General features: G+C 32.3%; 1 protein-coding gene across 8 annotated transcripts in view; it reads left to right on the top strand.

Moving 5' to 3' along the window:
* Positions 1 to 15,142, top strand: part of WDPCP (WD repeat containing planar cell polarity effector) — a 287,957-nt gene that overhangs the window by 220,472 nt on the left and 52,343 nt on the right. For 2 of the 8 annotated variants that reach the window (XM_032497660.1, XM_032497659.1), the window contains exon 15: positions 11,236 to 11,284. The exons of 3 other annotated variants lie outside the window; for them this stretch is intronic. In XM_032497660.1, the coding sequence (XP_032353551.1) occupies positions 11,236 to 11,284 (49 nt within the window). Of the gene's footprint in view, positions 1 to 11,235; positions 11,285 to 14,086; positions 14,697 to 15,142 lie in introns of those variants that run through there. 3 more of the 8 variants (XM_014565285.2, XR_004326366.1, XM_032497661.1) reach the window with 3 other exon arrangements.

Below are 15,142 nucleotides of genomic sequence, written 5' to 3'. Positions count from 1 at the left end.
ACCAATTCTCATAAAAATGAATAGTAGTAAAAGACTGCAGTCAAATGTCATACAAAGTTACTTTTTAAAAACAGAATAAGGAACAGAATAATTTCCCTATGAACAGTGAAAGCACTGCAGAAAGACATGCACACGAACAGATGAAAACTGACCCTAATCTAATTAAATAAGTTTTAAATAAATTAATACAATGATGTAAGTTATAAAAGGCCATAAATCAGTATAAGAAATTCAAAACTGATTATAGAAGTAAGATGTTTCAGAGATGAAAGAACTAAGAAAATGACTGGAAATAAAAAGGAAAAAATCATTTCAGAAATGTGAGAATGGTTATTATCAAAAAGACAAGAAATAAGTGTTGATGAGGATGTGGAGAAAAGGAAACCCTTGTGGACTGTTGGTAGGAGTGTAATTGGTTCTTTCACTGAAGTTTAGTTGACTTGCAATGTTGTGTTAGTTTCTGATGTGCAGCATAGTAATTCAATTACACATATTCTTCCTCATAGTCTTTTTCACTATAGCTTATTACAAGATACTGAATATAGTTCCCTGTGCTATACAGTAGGACCTTGTTGTTTATCTGTTTTACATTTAATAGTCTGTATCTGCTGTAAACTCTTAAGTTATCCTTCCCTTCCCTTTCCTCTTTGGTAACCATAAGTTTGTTTTCTATGTCTGTTGAGTCTCTTTCTGTTTTGTAAATAAGTTCATTTGTATCAATTTTTTTAGATTCCACATATAAGTGATATATGATATTTGCTTTCTCTGTCTGACTTACTTCACTTAGTATGATACTCTCTAGGTCCGTCCATGTTGCTGCAAATGGCGTTATTTCATTCTTTTTTTATGGCTGAGTAGAATTCCATTGTGTGTGTGTGTGTGTGTGTGTGTGTGTGTGTGTAACATCTTTATCCAATCATTTGTCAGTGGACATCTAGGTTGCTTCCATGTCTTGGCTATTGTAAATAGTGCAGCTATGAACATTGGGGTGTATGTATCTTCTCAAATTAGAGTCTTCTCTGGATATATGCCTCGGAGTGGGATTGCTGGATCATATGGTGACTCTACTTTTAGTTTTTTAAGGACTCTGCATACTGTTGGTGGGAATGTAAATTGGTGCAGCCACTATAGAAAACAATATAGAGGTTCCTCAAAAAATTAAAATAGAACACCTATATGATACAGCAATCCCACTTCTGGGTATAAATCCAAAAAAACTGAAATCAGAATCTTGAAGAAATTTCACTCCCACACTAGCCAAGCCACAGAAGTAACCTATGTGTCCATCAACTGATGAATGGATGAAGAAAATGTGGCAAACACACAGATACGCACAATGGAGTATTATTCAGACATTAAAAAATAAATGAAACCGTTCCATTTTTGACAAGATGGATGGATCTTGAGGGAATTATGCTATATGAAAAAAGTCAGAAAAAGACAAATAGCATTGATCTCACTTATATGTGGAATCTAAAAATAAAAACTAAACAAAACACAGCAAGCTCATGGATATAGAGAAGAGATTGGTGGCTGCCTGAATTGGGGGTGGGTGTGGGCAAAATGGGTGAAGGGGGTAAAAAAGGTATACAATTTCCAATTATAAAAGTAGTAAGTCATGGGGATGTAATGTACAGCATGGTGACTATAGTTTGGTATTGCATACTTGAAATTATGTAGGAGCTTGGATTGAGAAAGTTATAATCATAAGAAAAAAACTGTATGTATGCTGGAAAATGTTAACTGGATTTATTATGGTGATCATTCTGCAATATATGCAAATATCAAATCATTATGTTATATACCTAATATAACATTATGTCAGTTATACTCAATAAAAAAGTATGTCTTGAATAAAACACTGAATCTGAAAAAAAAAAAAGTGAAGGAAGAGATAAAAAGAACTCGAGAAACTATTAGATATAAACAATAGGCAAAGAAGATCCAACATATGTATAATAGGAGTTCCTGAAGAAAAACCAAATACAACAGAATAATGTAAAACTCTAAAAAAAAAACTTTCCTGAAATAAAAAAGACTTTATACTAAAAATTAAAATGTTTATCATATAGTTGGGAAAATCAGCCCATTTTGCCCAATATCAAGACATTCTAATGAAATTCTTGGACTCTAAAGAAAACAGACAAAATCCTTTGGGCATTAGATGATTACTTTTTGATAGCAACTATTTACTCCAAAACACAATATATTAGTATATTTGAGACACTCAAGAAAAGAATATGAACCAGATTTTAAATTCAACCAAAGCAATCTATTATTCCCATGAGCCATTCCTGGGAAATCTAATAGAGAAAGAGATTCAAACAACCAAAATAAATGAAGACAGCTACATAAGGACCAGGTGAGCATTATAAAATATATCTACCTAGAGAACTAAGTGATGAACCAGTCTCAAAGGACAAATGATTCTGCTCCTATGAAGTATCAAAAGTATACCAACAGAATGTAGAAAGGTGGTAGGTAAGGCAGATGGTAGGGGATTGTGTCTAATGGACATAAAGTTTCAATTTTGTTAGATGAAAATGTCTAGAAACCTGTTGCAGAACAATGTGACTATAGTTAACACTACTGAACTGTATACTTAAGAATATTTAAGATGAAAAAGTTTAAATGCATTTTTTACCACAATTTTTTTTAAAAAAAATGACCGTTATACGGGAGAGAATGGCATAACACAGTGTAATTATACAAAAAAAAAAAAATGTGGAGAGAATGAAAACGGTAGAATAAGTACACTGATTGCTTTATAGATACTGGCTGGAAGCAAAAGGGATACTACTTCAAACATGACATTGGAGAAGGATAAACAAGAAAATGGGCTAGTAGCTAATTCCAGTATTACAGTAGGGAGCCAACAGACAACGGTTCCCTTTTTTAGGTGTCAGGGGTATTACATAAAGGTACAGACATAATGTAGACATAAATGTAACTATCAGAATAAATTCAAACCTTCCTAAATATTAGAAGTTTATATGTACACATTAAATGAGGCAGGTATCAGACTGTGTATGTGTGTGTACAATGAAACTATGACAAATCAGAGGCCAAACATAAAGATATCAATAAATATAAACTAATTTATCTCATTTATTAAAAAAAACAGTTCAGATTATCTAGCAAAGCCAAGTCAAGCACAAAGCTGCATGCAAAATAGATACACATGATCTCACTTTCTCAGGGAGGGAGGGAGGAAGGGAGGAAGGGAGGGATGAAGGAAGAGGGAGAGATTTTCAGGAAGGTTAAAAATAAAAGGACAAATGCAATTAAAAGAAATGAGAAGTCAAAAAAAAAAAGAAGAAAAGAAATGAGAAGTCACACTCTTGATATCATAAGGGAGAATTCAGACCAAAAAGAGAGAGGAGGACACTCCATACTGCTAAAAGACGCAGTTCACAATGAAAATATAAGAGTTATGGAAATTCTAAACCACACAGCAGCTCTCATCAAATAAATTACAAGAGATGCAAGGAAAGACAAAGACAACTGCTCTATTAAAAGAGACTTCAATATAGCTCTCTCAATGCAAGAAAGATCAAGTGGACAAAAACTTAAGACCTAAACAGCATATCAGTGAATTTAATCTTTTACATCCATAATAAACTCTGAACTCTGATAATGGAGGATACACCTTTTTGTAAATGCTCACAGAAACATTCAGAAAAAAGCCATATCTTAGACTACAAAGAAAATGTCAATAAGCCTGTAAATTGGAAAGAACAGAAATAATATGGAAAATAAAACTTTTCTGAAAGCAGCAAAATGAGGAATAATAAAATAAAAATTAAAAGGCCTGTAACTTGGAAACTTAAAAACACAGTATTGAATAATTCTTAGATCAAGTTAAATTGCAAATTTTCTTAAAAATAAAAATAATGAGTGGGGAGGGTAGAGCTCAGTGGTAGAGCATGTGCTTAGCAAACACAAGGTCCTAAGTTCAATCTCCAGTACCTCCATTAAAAAAATAAATAAGTAAACCTAATTACCCCCCCAAAAAAACCCAAAACAAAAATAATTAATATAAAGAAATAATGAAAATCTAATATATCATAATCTTTGAGTTATCAAAGGGAAATGTATAGCATTTAATACTTATATTGAAAAATGAAATTTAAAAAAGACATAACTTAAAAAGCTAAAAAACAACAAAGCAAATCCTCCCATTCAAAAAAAAAAAAAAAAAAGAAGAAAAGGCTTAATAAAATAAAAGCAGAAATTAATGCTAGGATTTCTAGCTTTCAGTTTCTAGAAATTGAAGTTCAAAAACAAAATCAATAGAACTACTACATCTAAAATTTAGTCATTTGAAAAAAATCAACATAAATCAGTAGCTGACCTAATCAATGGGAAAAGGAATTAAATACAAACACACAAAATCAGGAAGTGACAAATATGGAATAATTATCAAGACAGGAAATTTAAAGTACCATAAGAGACTATTTTATGTAACTACGCAAATATATTTGAAGTCTTATTCAAATGGATAATTTCTAAGAAAACCACAATCTGCAAAGCTAGCATCAAGTCTTAGATGGCAAGTTACCTTAGAAGAAAATGGAAGAATTAAAGTTCTCTCCCTACAGCAAAACTCCTGGCTCAGGCAGTTTAATAGGGAAATTCTACCGAACTTATAAATATCAGATTATTCCAATGGCTCTTAAACTTTCCTAGATCATTTAAAAATGAGGAAACTTTCAAAATTCTTGTCATGAGGAAAGTAAACCATTGATTTTAACCTATCAAAGACTATACTGCAGAACATTCTCACAAATATCATTCTAACTCTTAAATGAGATGTTAGGAAATAGAATTCAGAAGCACATTAAAAAAAGAAGTCATGACCAAGTGTGTTTTATTCCCATTTGCAAGAATGGTTTGTGTCAGGAAATACATTTATTCATCATATTCATGAAGCTAACTAATAAAAACATATGATCACTTATATAGACAAAGTAAAAGCATTTGACAAAATCAGTTTTCCCCAAGTAAACTTACAAATTTAGCACTATGCATATAAAAATACCATCACACTTTTTCCCAAGGTTAACACATTAATTGTAAAATTATTTTATAAAGATGAATAAACAAAGAAGCCAGGAAAATCCTACAAAAGAACAATGAGAAGGAGCTGGCCCCACAGACTTTTAAACATACTATAAAGACTCTATAATTAAAAGTATTATATTGGTATCCCAATAGAACAGGGTAGACAATCCATATGGGAATTTAGTATATGATAAAGGCAGCTCAAATCAGTGAAGAAAAGATGAACTTCAACTTTCTAATAAGTGTGGTCTCTATAACTGACTATATTAGTTTTGAATTTTAGTGATAAAATTGGATTCACTTCTTACACTGTAATAAATTACAGAAGAATGAGAGATTTAAATGTAAAGCATTTAAATACTTGAAGAAAACATGGGTGAAGTCTAGTATGAATGCTGGGAATGAGGGAAACTTTCCTAAAATCGAGTGGTAGTCAAAATGGGTCTCCTAAAGATATCCATATCTGAATCCCTAGATCCAATGAATATGCTATGTTAAATGGCAAAAGTAGACTTTGCAAATGTAATTACAGTTGCATGGAGATTATCCAGGTGGGCTCAGCCTATCAGATGAGCCAGAAAGATGTGGCAGTAGCGAAGGTCAGAAAGATTTGACTTGTAAGAGAGGCTTGGCTTTCTGTTGCTGGGTCCACATGGTAAGCCCGCAAAGGAATACAGGCAACCTCTAGGAGCAAAAATGGTCCTTGCTGACAGCCAGTAAGGAAGGGGTTGAGACCTCAGTGCTATAACCTCAAGGAACTGAATTTAGCTAACAGCCAGAATGAGTTTGGGAGAAGAATCTTCTCTACAGAACCACCAGACAACAGCTTAGCCCAGCAACAACTTGATTTCAACCTTGCAGGGTCCTGAGGAAGGGGCCCAGCCAAGATACACTGTACCTGGACTTCTGACCCACAGAACAGTGAGATAATAGATGGGTGTTGATATCAGCTGCTAGATTTGTGGTAGTTGGTTGTGGCGGTAATAGAAAATCAACATATCATGTTTCAAAGTCTAGAAGTAAAAAGGGAAAAGAATAATAAATGTGTTAACCTACAATTAAAATACAGGCCAAAAAAAAAAAAAAAACCCCATAGTAAGCAAAATTTTAAAATATAATTAACAGGAAAATATTTGCAGCTTACATGAATAAAACTTTACTAGTTCTAATATATAAAGAGCGTCTAAAAATAGAGAAGAAAAGACCCACAGTCTTAAAGGAAAATGGGCCAAAGATGAACAGAGTTTACAGCAAATTACAACTACCCTGAGATATTTTTCACCCATTGGATTCCAAAAATCTGACAACACATTTTCTTGGCAAGGCTGTAAGGACACATTCTCAAACAATACCACTGGGAGAACAAAACTGTATAAAGCCTGTATAAGAGAATTTGGCAATATCTAATAAAACTATAAAGTTGACCTTTGACCCAGAAATCCCACTTCTAGAAATCTAACCCAAAGATACCTTGGTCAAAACAGAAAAAAAAAAAATAATATATACATGGAAAGATGAATGCTTAAAGCTATTTATTATAGCACTATTTATGATAACAAAAGACAGATGGATAGAGTCTAAATATCCATTAAAAGGAGGCTTGTTGAATACACTATACTATATCCACATAATGGAAAACTGTGCAGCTACAGAAAGGAGATATATATATATATGTAAAATACACCAACACACAATAGAGTGATCTTCAGGATCTACTGTGGGAAAAAAGAACAAGGTGGGCAAAAGGTATGCTACTTTATCTAAGTATATTTTTGCTTAAATTTTAATAGAAGGATGACTATTAATTCTCACAATAGTTATTATAGAGAGAGAAGAAGGAACTAAGGAAAAGGGAATAGGTGTAGTACTTAGACTTCTTTGATTATGCCCCGCATTACAGATTGGATTTTGGAGCCAAGTAACTTTACATAATTATAAAACAAAATTGGCTTTAAAAAAGTAATTCTAAAAATGAAACAAAGCTAACTATGTATCCAGTCATCACCATAACAACACAGGAATTATTCCAAGTGGCTTTTAAAAGTACAGTATTTGTAACTGTACATCCCAAATGGGTATACCCTAAGGACAAAAAGATCCCTTTTAAAAACTTTCAGTATTTTTAGTCATATTATCAGAGGCAGTATCATTGGTAATAAGATTCCAAGAGTCACATATGTGGTGCAGGATAAAATGAACAGTTATGTGAATATTATTAAAAACTAGAATGTTCAACATAGGAGAATGGAGATATAAATGTAGTAACATTGATGAAAAAAATCACTGTAGACCTGAATTTGAATTGACAATACCAGTATAAACTAATGATGTAGTTTGTAATTTTAAAAATTTAAAAATCAAACAAAACCTTTATCCTAGCTGTATCACTGAAAGGACATAAAGAAAATGACCATTCCTAAAACAAAGGCACTGCTAGTGCCAGATTGTGATCTTAAATACCATTTTTTCCAATAAATATGAATGAGAACTCCTTGGCAAAAAGCTATTTTCTGGTCTGCAGCAGAAATTGCTTAAGATGATCCTGGAACATTTTTTCAGAGCAGAAAGCAAGGAACTAATCAATGATTAATGGTAGGGTCATGTTGAAAAGACATAGGAACTAACTTGGACAGAGCCCCACTGGCTCAGAATGAGACAATTTAAGCATCATTAAGGATTATCACTGCAATGAATCAAAACATCAAATATTATATTTCAAATGACAAAATTAAAATATTATCATTTTTGCAAACTCATGAATTAACGGAATACACAGTGACCATCCCTGACCACCAATCTTACAAAAAGAGAGAACCAGAGTTATATACTTTTTGATGGAACGGCATAACATTATGTGTAAAGTCTTAATCTCCCTCCCCTCTGAAAAAATAAATAACCTCAGTCTAATGAAGCCCCAATATCTAAGTACTAATTTACAGGGGTCAGAAGAACATGTTAAATAACCAAGATTCAATCAACAAAATCCAGATTGTGGGAAACTCTGTAAGACAAATGACCCAAAGTTTTTAAATGTGCAAGAAGGGGAAATAATTAGTTTATAGATTAAAAGAGTCCTTCAGAAATTAACTCAATTTGTGGACCTTGCTTGGCTGTTAATTCAAGCATACAAACTTAAAATGTATATATAATAACCAGCTAACCAGGGGAAAAACTGGATAATTAATGATTTTGTTTTGGGAGGGGTGTAATGATGGGATTGTGTTATGTTTAAAAAGTGGAAGAGCTTACCTTTTAAGGGGTACTTTATAAAATATTTCAAATAAAATAATCTGTCCAGGATTTGCTTCAAAATAATCCAGGGGGCAGGGTGTGGAAGTGGTTGGGGATGTAGAGGAAATAAGATTGACCATAAACTGGTGAGTGCCGAATGGTGGACAACTAGCTTAGAGGTTCATTGTATGCTGTTCTCTCTGGTTTCAGACAGGTTGAAATTCCATAATAAAATGTGTGTGTGTAACAACAAGCTGGCCTAAATATCTTTGAAAATATCTTTGTGCACATTATGTTAGCATTTATAAAGGAAACATAAACAGAACAAATTTCAAGACAGAGAATTTCTAGGCCAGAAAGAGTATAAATACTTTTGTACGTAATGCCAAATTTCCCATTAAAGTGTTTGTTTACTAACAAGATACAATCAGCAATATACAAGATGCCCATTTCTAAAGCCCTCATCAACAATCTGAAGAGTTAAGTGACCTGCCCAAAATCAGATGGCATGGCCCAGAATAAAACTCATAAAATGATCAGTAATTATACTGCCTAAGTTAGTAGTTTACTAATTGGAACAGTTTTTAAATTTGTATATATAAAATTTCAAATAAAAGGCCCTTCAGCCTTTGCCTCCTTTACCAGTTATTTTTTTTAAATCTTATTAGTTATGAGTTAATAAAAGTTTAGAGAATAGATGAAAATAAGGTTCCGTTAATATTAACTCAAAAATAAGAGTAAAAAATCCTTGAAATCTAAATACTATTATTAAATCATTTAGTAAACTGCGGTTAAACAAGACTTCAACTTTATGTATTTCCTAGCCCTCATATTTAACTGTAAAATTACCATACATTTTTGAGGAAATGAATAGAAATAGAATAATGCTAACTAGTATCATCACTAAATTTCAATTGTAGAAAATCAATTAACTGATTAACAATACACAATAAACACACTTACTGATTCTTGATATTCACTACATTTTCCAACCTAGGACAAAATGAAAAATGAAATTCAATCTTTTTAAATAAGATTTCTTCTCCCACCAAATCACTCTGGAATCAACTGTTTCAAGCATCTGCTTTTCTGTATGATATACTTTGATAACATATATGTACACTGAAACTCAACACATCAATCAATATATAGTAATGATAACTGAACATAAAATTCTTATAAAGTACTTAAACCTGATAATTTTATATCTCCCCAAAGGATGAATAATTATTACTTATTTTGATTGAGGATATCAATTTATATCAAAGGTCTCAAAGGATGACAAGGTAAAACCCAATGTTAAAGACAAACTTTCAGTCATAAAGTATTATGATAACACATTATTAACAATATGCTTATTTTTCCTATTTGTGCTCATATTTTCCTAATGAAAACAGAACTGTTAACAAAATAAATGCTGCATTTCTTACACTGGAGGGCATGACTTTCATACAGATCATATCAACACTTTGAAATGGCTGATAACAACGGTGTAGGGTCTCATAACATTAAACCTAAAGGGTAAGTTGCCTATGCTCACGTCTTCTAACCTTTCTGGCTCTTCTTTCCTGCTCTTTCTTACTTTTGATAAGCTGTTGATACTTCTTGATCCTAACACTTCTCACATTATTATCTTAGTGTCTTGCCTTTTTCCAGTTCTAAAAAATAGAAAAATATTATTTTCCTTAAGAACAAAAAATAATGTGTTTGAGGAACAAGAAAAAATGAACTGAAATGCCATCAAAATGTTTTCTAAAGGTTTGGAATAATTCCATAACTTATATGAATATTTAAGATAATTAAATTATAGTATTTGTCCTTCTCAAGCTATTAATATATCAGAGATTTAGAAATCACTACCAGACTTTCTGTTCAGTTAATGCTCTTACCAGCAAGTAGAACTTACTAAATAAAATTACCAAGCTTGTATCACAGGAGCATGATTAATGTCACTCTCATTTAACTATCAAGATTCTACCAAAAGCTACCTTCTTGTATTTTTTCCTTTCTTCATAAATAATTTGATTATAAATATTGTATATCATTGCTCTTTTTTTAGAAAACTAACAAAAATTACCAACAATGCAGCTTAATAACCTTTTTTTAAAGGGTTTGTTTTAAAAAGACAGAATCAGTCATTCAGTTTCTTTATAAAATATCAGATTAATAGATTAAGGCATAAAAATGCAAATGTTCAGTTACTTTTAAACATTTTTGCTCTCTTAAACTATTTCCTATGACTTGTAATTATTATTATGAGATCACTGGCCGAAATTCCAGTTCAATAGAGAACTCCCAATTGAGATAGACAGACAGACAGACAGACAGACAGACAAACTTCTATGAACAAAACTGATTAAAAAAAGAAACCAAAACCTAACATGTCTTAAAGGATTATAATGTTTGGGGGGCTTCCTGAATAGTTGTTTAAAAGATCAATATGAAGAATTCTTATAAACAGCTCTTACTGGGTTTGGGTCCTGTCCTTTTAAAGTAAAAGACTTTATAATTGTTCTGTAAATATCAGTATTTTCTATATATTGTGCAGTGTACACAAAGAAGCTGTCAAATGGCTTATCTTGTACTTATCAACTTGTTTCTTTTTATGCCTCCAAAAAGCTGTATTTTTCTTTACAAGAGCAGCTGCTACTTTGTAAATATTTTAATGGCTTCTGTTAAGTAGAGCTGTCAGTTTAACAAACAGTATTATAAAAGATTTTCATTCTTCCATGTGATTGCACATCTTGAAATGTGTTTTACCCTGAAAATCCTTTGGAGATTTTTAGACTGAAAAGGATATCTACTTTTTAAGGCACAAGGCCAACATGAGAATAGATTTAAAGAATAATGTATAAAATCATCAGAGAAATAGTGCCCTGTATTTCAGAAGACAAACGTAACAGCAGTAAGTTCTCTTAGCTCGCTCTTCTTTTGACTCAGGCGGTTTGTTGAAATGGAACAGAACTGGGTTTGGAGCCAAATATTCAAGGTATGAACCTCTATTCTTTTGCTACTTAATAAGTATTGGTTTAGAACAAACTAATTAACCTCTTTAACTCTCAGTTTCTGTATCTGCAAATGGGATAATGATACTTGCCTTACAGGGTCATTATGAGCAATAAAGGTAATCTATGTAAAGGGTCTAGCTCAATAAAGGTAGCAATTTTTATACTGTCTTACCTATGTATCAACCAGGAACTTCCCAGTGATTCTTTATAGTCTTTGTCCTTTACATTTTTATTCAATCTACCTTACTTATCTCTTCCCATATTTCTTTTTTCATCTGCTTCATGGACTTTAAAGTAAGGAAATATTTTAGAGATGATTTTACTTAGCACTATTATTACATAAATAAGGAAACAGATGCTGAGAGAGATTAAATGACCTAAGATCACATAAAGTTAAAGGCAGACATGAGAACCCTCAAGTCTTAGATTTTGCACTGTTTTCCTTCTTGATGTGAAATGTAATTTGATAAGGCAGTTCTATCCTGGGTCTGAAGGAGCACATATAAGAGCAAAACAAAACAAAACAAACAAAAAAACAGTATAAGAGACAGGAAAAAGAAAAAGATTAAAGAAAAAGGAGTGGGAAGAACTCTTCTCTTTTGTTCTAGTGCAGGTCTAAGCAAACTTCTTTTGTAAAGGTTCAGACAGTAAATATTTTAGGCTGTGCAGGTCATATGGACTATCCCAACTACTCAGCTCTGATATGGTAGCAGGAAAGCATCCATAGACAATATGTAAGCAAATGAGTATGACTGTGTTCCAATAAGATTTTATTTGGACTTTGAAATTTAAATATAATTTTCACATGCCTGAAAATATTATTTTTCAGCCACTTTAAAATGTAAAAGCTATTCTTACATCATGTGCCATACAAAACTGTTTGGAAGGCTGGCTGTATTTGGCCTAGTGGGCTGTAGTTTGATCACCCTGTTCTAAAGCAAACCTGAATGCCTATGGGAGTATAAGCCTGATGATAAATGGAACAGATACTCAGCTTTAGTGTTGTGGATATAACAGGTTATGATGTAGACTAATAAGAATTGGAGTGTACCTATCCCACTAAAGTGGGCAATAGGCATTCTGGTTCAGCAGATTTCTGCTCGTAAGAAATGGAGGCCAAATTTTACCAAATATTCTAATTTTTCAAAAAGAAGCCAGAATTCTAGGCTATCATTTTTTAATTTTTATTCTATTTTTTGTTGAGGTAATGCTGATTTACAACATTATATAAGTTTCATATGTATATTATATTTCTATTTATGTATACCCTACAACCTGCTTGCCACCAAAAATTTAATTTCCATCTGTTACCATACTGTTAAATCCTCTTTACCCATTTTCCCCTCTCCCCCATTACCCTCACCTTCTGATCACCAGTACTCTATTTTCTGTATCTACATAGTTGTTTTTGTTTGGTTTATTCATTCATTTTGGGGTTTGTTTGTATATTCTTTTATATTCCATATATGAGTGATATCTTATGGTACTTGTCTTTTGCCATCTGACTTATTTCACTTAATACCCTCAAGGTCCATCCATGTTGTTACAAATGGCAAGATTACATCTTCATGGCTAAGTAGTATCCTATCATGTATACATATACACCACATCTTCTTTACCTATTTATCCATTGATGGGCACTTACGTTGTTTCTGTATCTTTGCTATTTGCAATGAGTACATGGGTACATATATATTTTTGGATTAGTGTTTTCATATTCTTTGAATAAATACCCAGTAGAGGGATTAGCCAGATCATATGGTAGTTCTATTTTAATTTTTTGAGAACCCTCCATACTGTTTGCCATAGTGGCTGCACCAGTTTCCATTCCCACCAACAGTGTATGAGGTTTTCATTTACTCCACATCCCTGACAACACTTGTTATTTCTTGTCTCTCAGATAATAGCATTCTCACAGGTATGAGGTGACATCTCATTGTAGTTTTGATTTGCATTTCCCTAATAATTAGTGATGTTGAATATCTTTTCACATGCCTGTTGGCCGTCCTCTATTCAGGTCCTATTTAGGTCCCCTCCCCATTTTTTAATAGGGTTGTTTGGTGTTTTTGTTGTTGAGCTGTATGAGTTCTTTATATATTTTGGGTATCAACCCCTTATCGGATATATCATTGGCAAATACCTTCTTCCATTCGATAGGTTGTCTTTTTGTTTTATTGATGGTTCACTTCACTGTGCAGATTTTTGGTTGGATGGAATCCAATTTGTTTATTGTTTCTTTTTTTTCCCTTGCCTGAGAAGACATATCTAGAAAGATAACGCTAAGCCCAATGTCAAAGAGTGTATTGCCTATGTTTTCTTCAAGGAGTTTTATGGTTTCAGATTGTACATTCAAGTCTTTAACTCATTTTGAATTAATTTTTGTGTATTGTGTGAAATAGTGGTCTGGTTTCATTTTTGTGCATGAGCCTGTCCAGTTTTCCCACCATTCACTGAAGAGACTTCTTTCTCCTGTGTATGTTTGTTGTTCCTTTGTTGTCAATTAATTATGAATAAATGTGAGTGTTTACTTCTAGGCTCTCAATTCTGTTCTACTGATCTGTATATCTGTTTTTCTACCAATACCATGACGTTTTGATTCCTATGACTTTGTAATATAGTTTGAAATCAGACAGTACGATAGCTCCAACTTGGTTCTTTCCTTTCAGGATTGCTTTGGCTATCTGAGGTTATTTGTGGTTCCATAAAAATTTTAGAACTTTTTGTTCTACTTATATGAAAATGCCACTAAATTTTTGACTCATATCATAATCCTTTTTTAACAGAACTCCTGGGGCCTTTGGACAGAGGAGATATGCTCAATGAAGCTTTTGTTGGCCTATCTTTAACACCTCAAGGAGAAGACACATTTCTAGATAACCTCCCTCCTTTTTGTTCAATCCATAAACATATTATTCAACAAAGAACAGTGAATGAGTCTTCTGACAAATAAGCTATGCTGAACTGAGAAAACTGTTCCATTAAGGAAAAGTACTTAGTATTAAACAGTTTAAATATTCCCTGTTTAAATGCAAAATAATGTCAAAGAAAAAAATGTGATTTTCTCATGGCTAGGATTTTGCAGTAGTTTGGTCATGGAAGAGCAAGCATGATGGAGGCAGAATTGAATATAAATGGAGCATTGTTAGAAAGAATGTTATTCAAGGCCAAATGAAATTACTATAATGTACTGAATCTATTTGCATTCTGTTATTAAATTTTAGTATTATATTAAAATATTAATTTTTAGAATATTTACTTTGGATATTACAATTTTATATGTTCCCACTTATGCAAGCTTGCCATTTTGAAATCTGATAAATGATCATTTAATATCTATCCTGCTTGCCACATTGAGTTATTGAGAAAATAAAAAGATAAATGTGAAATTAAAAACACTAGACAAAGTAATAGTATTATTTATGATAATTATAATGTTAATTATGATGATAATGCTTTTTTTATTGATTTATAATCATTTTACAATGTTGTGTCAAATTCCAGTGTAGAGCACAATTTTTCAGTATGATGATAATGCTTTGAAGCAAAGGTAAGAAAACTTTTTGTGTAAAGGGCCAGATATTAGTCTTTGTGGGCCATACAGACTATCGCAACTACTCAACTCTGGTGCTGTAATATTAAAGCAGCCATAGACAATATATAAATGAATGAGTTTGGCTATGTTACAATAAAACTTTATTTACAAAATTAGGCAGTGGACAGGATTTGGCCCCTGGTCTATACTTCACATGCCTGCTCCTGAGGATCACATCTATATGCAATAATGTTGAAGAAGCCACATTTTTCATATGTGTAAGATTTTTCATTTATATAAGATGATA

This window comes from Camelus ferus, chromosome 15, assembly GCF_009834535.1.
Source record: "Camelus ferus isolate YT-003-E chromosome 15, BCGSAC_Cfer_1.0, whole genome shotgun sequence".
NCBI lineage: Eukaryota > Metazoa > Chordata > Mammalia > Artiodactyla > Camelidae > Camelus > Camelus ferus.
This window is presented reverse-complemented; position numbering and strand designations above follow the sequence as displayed.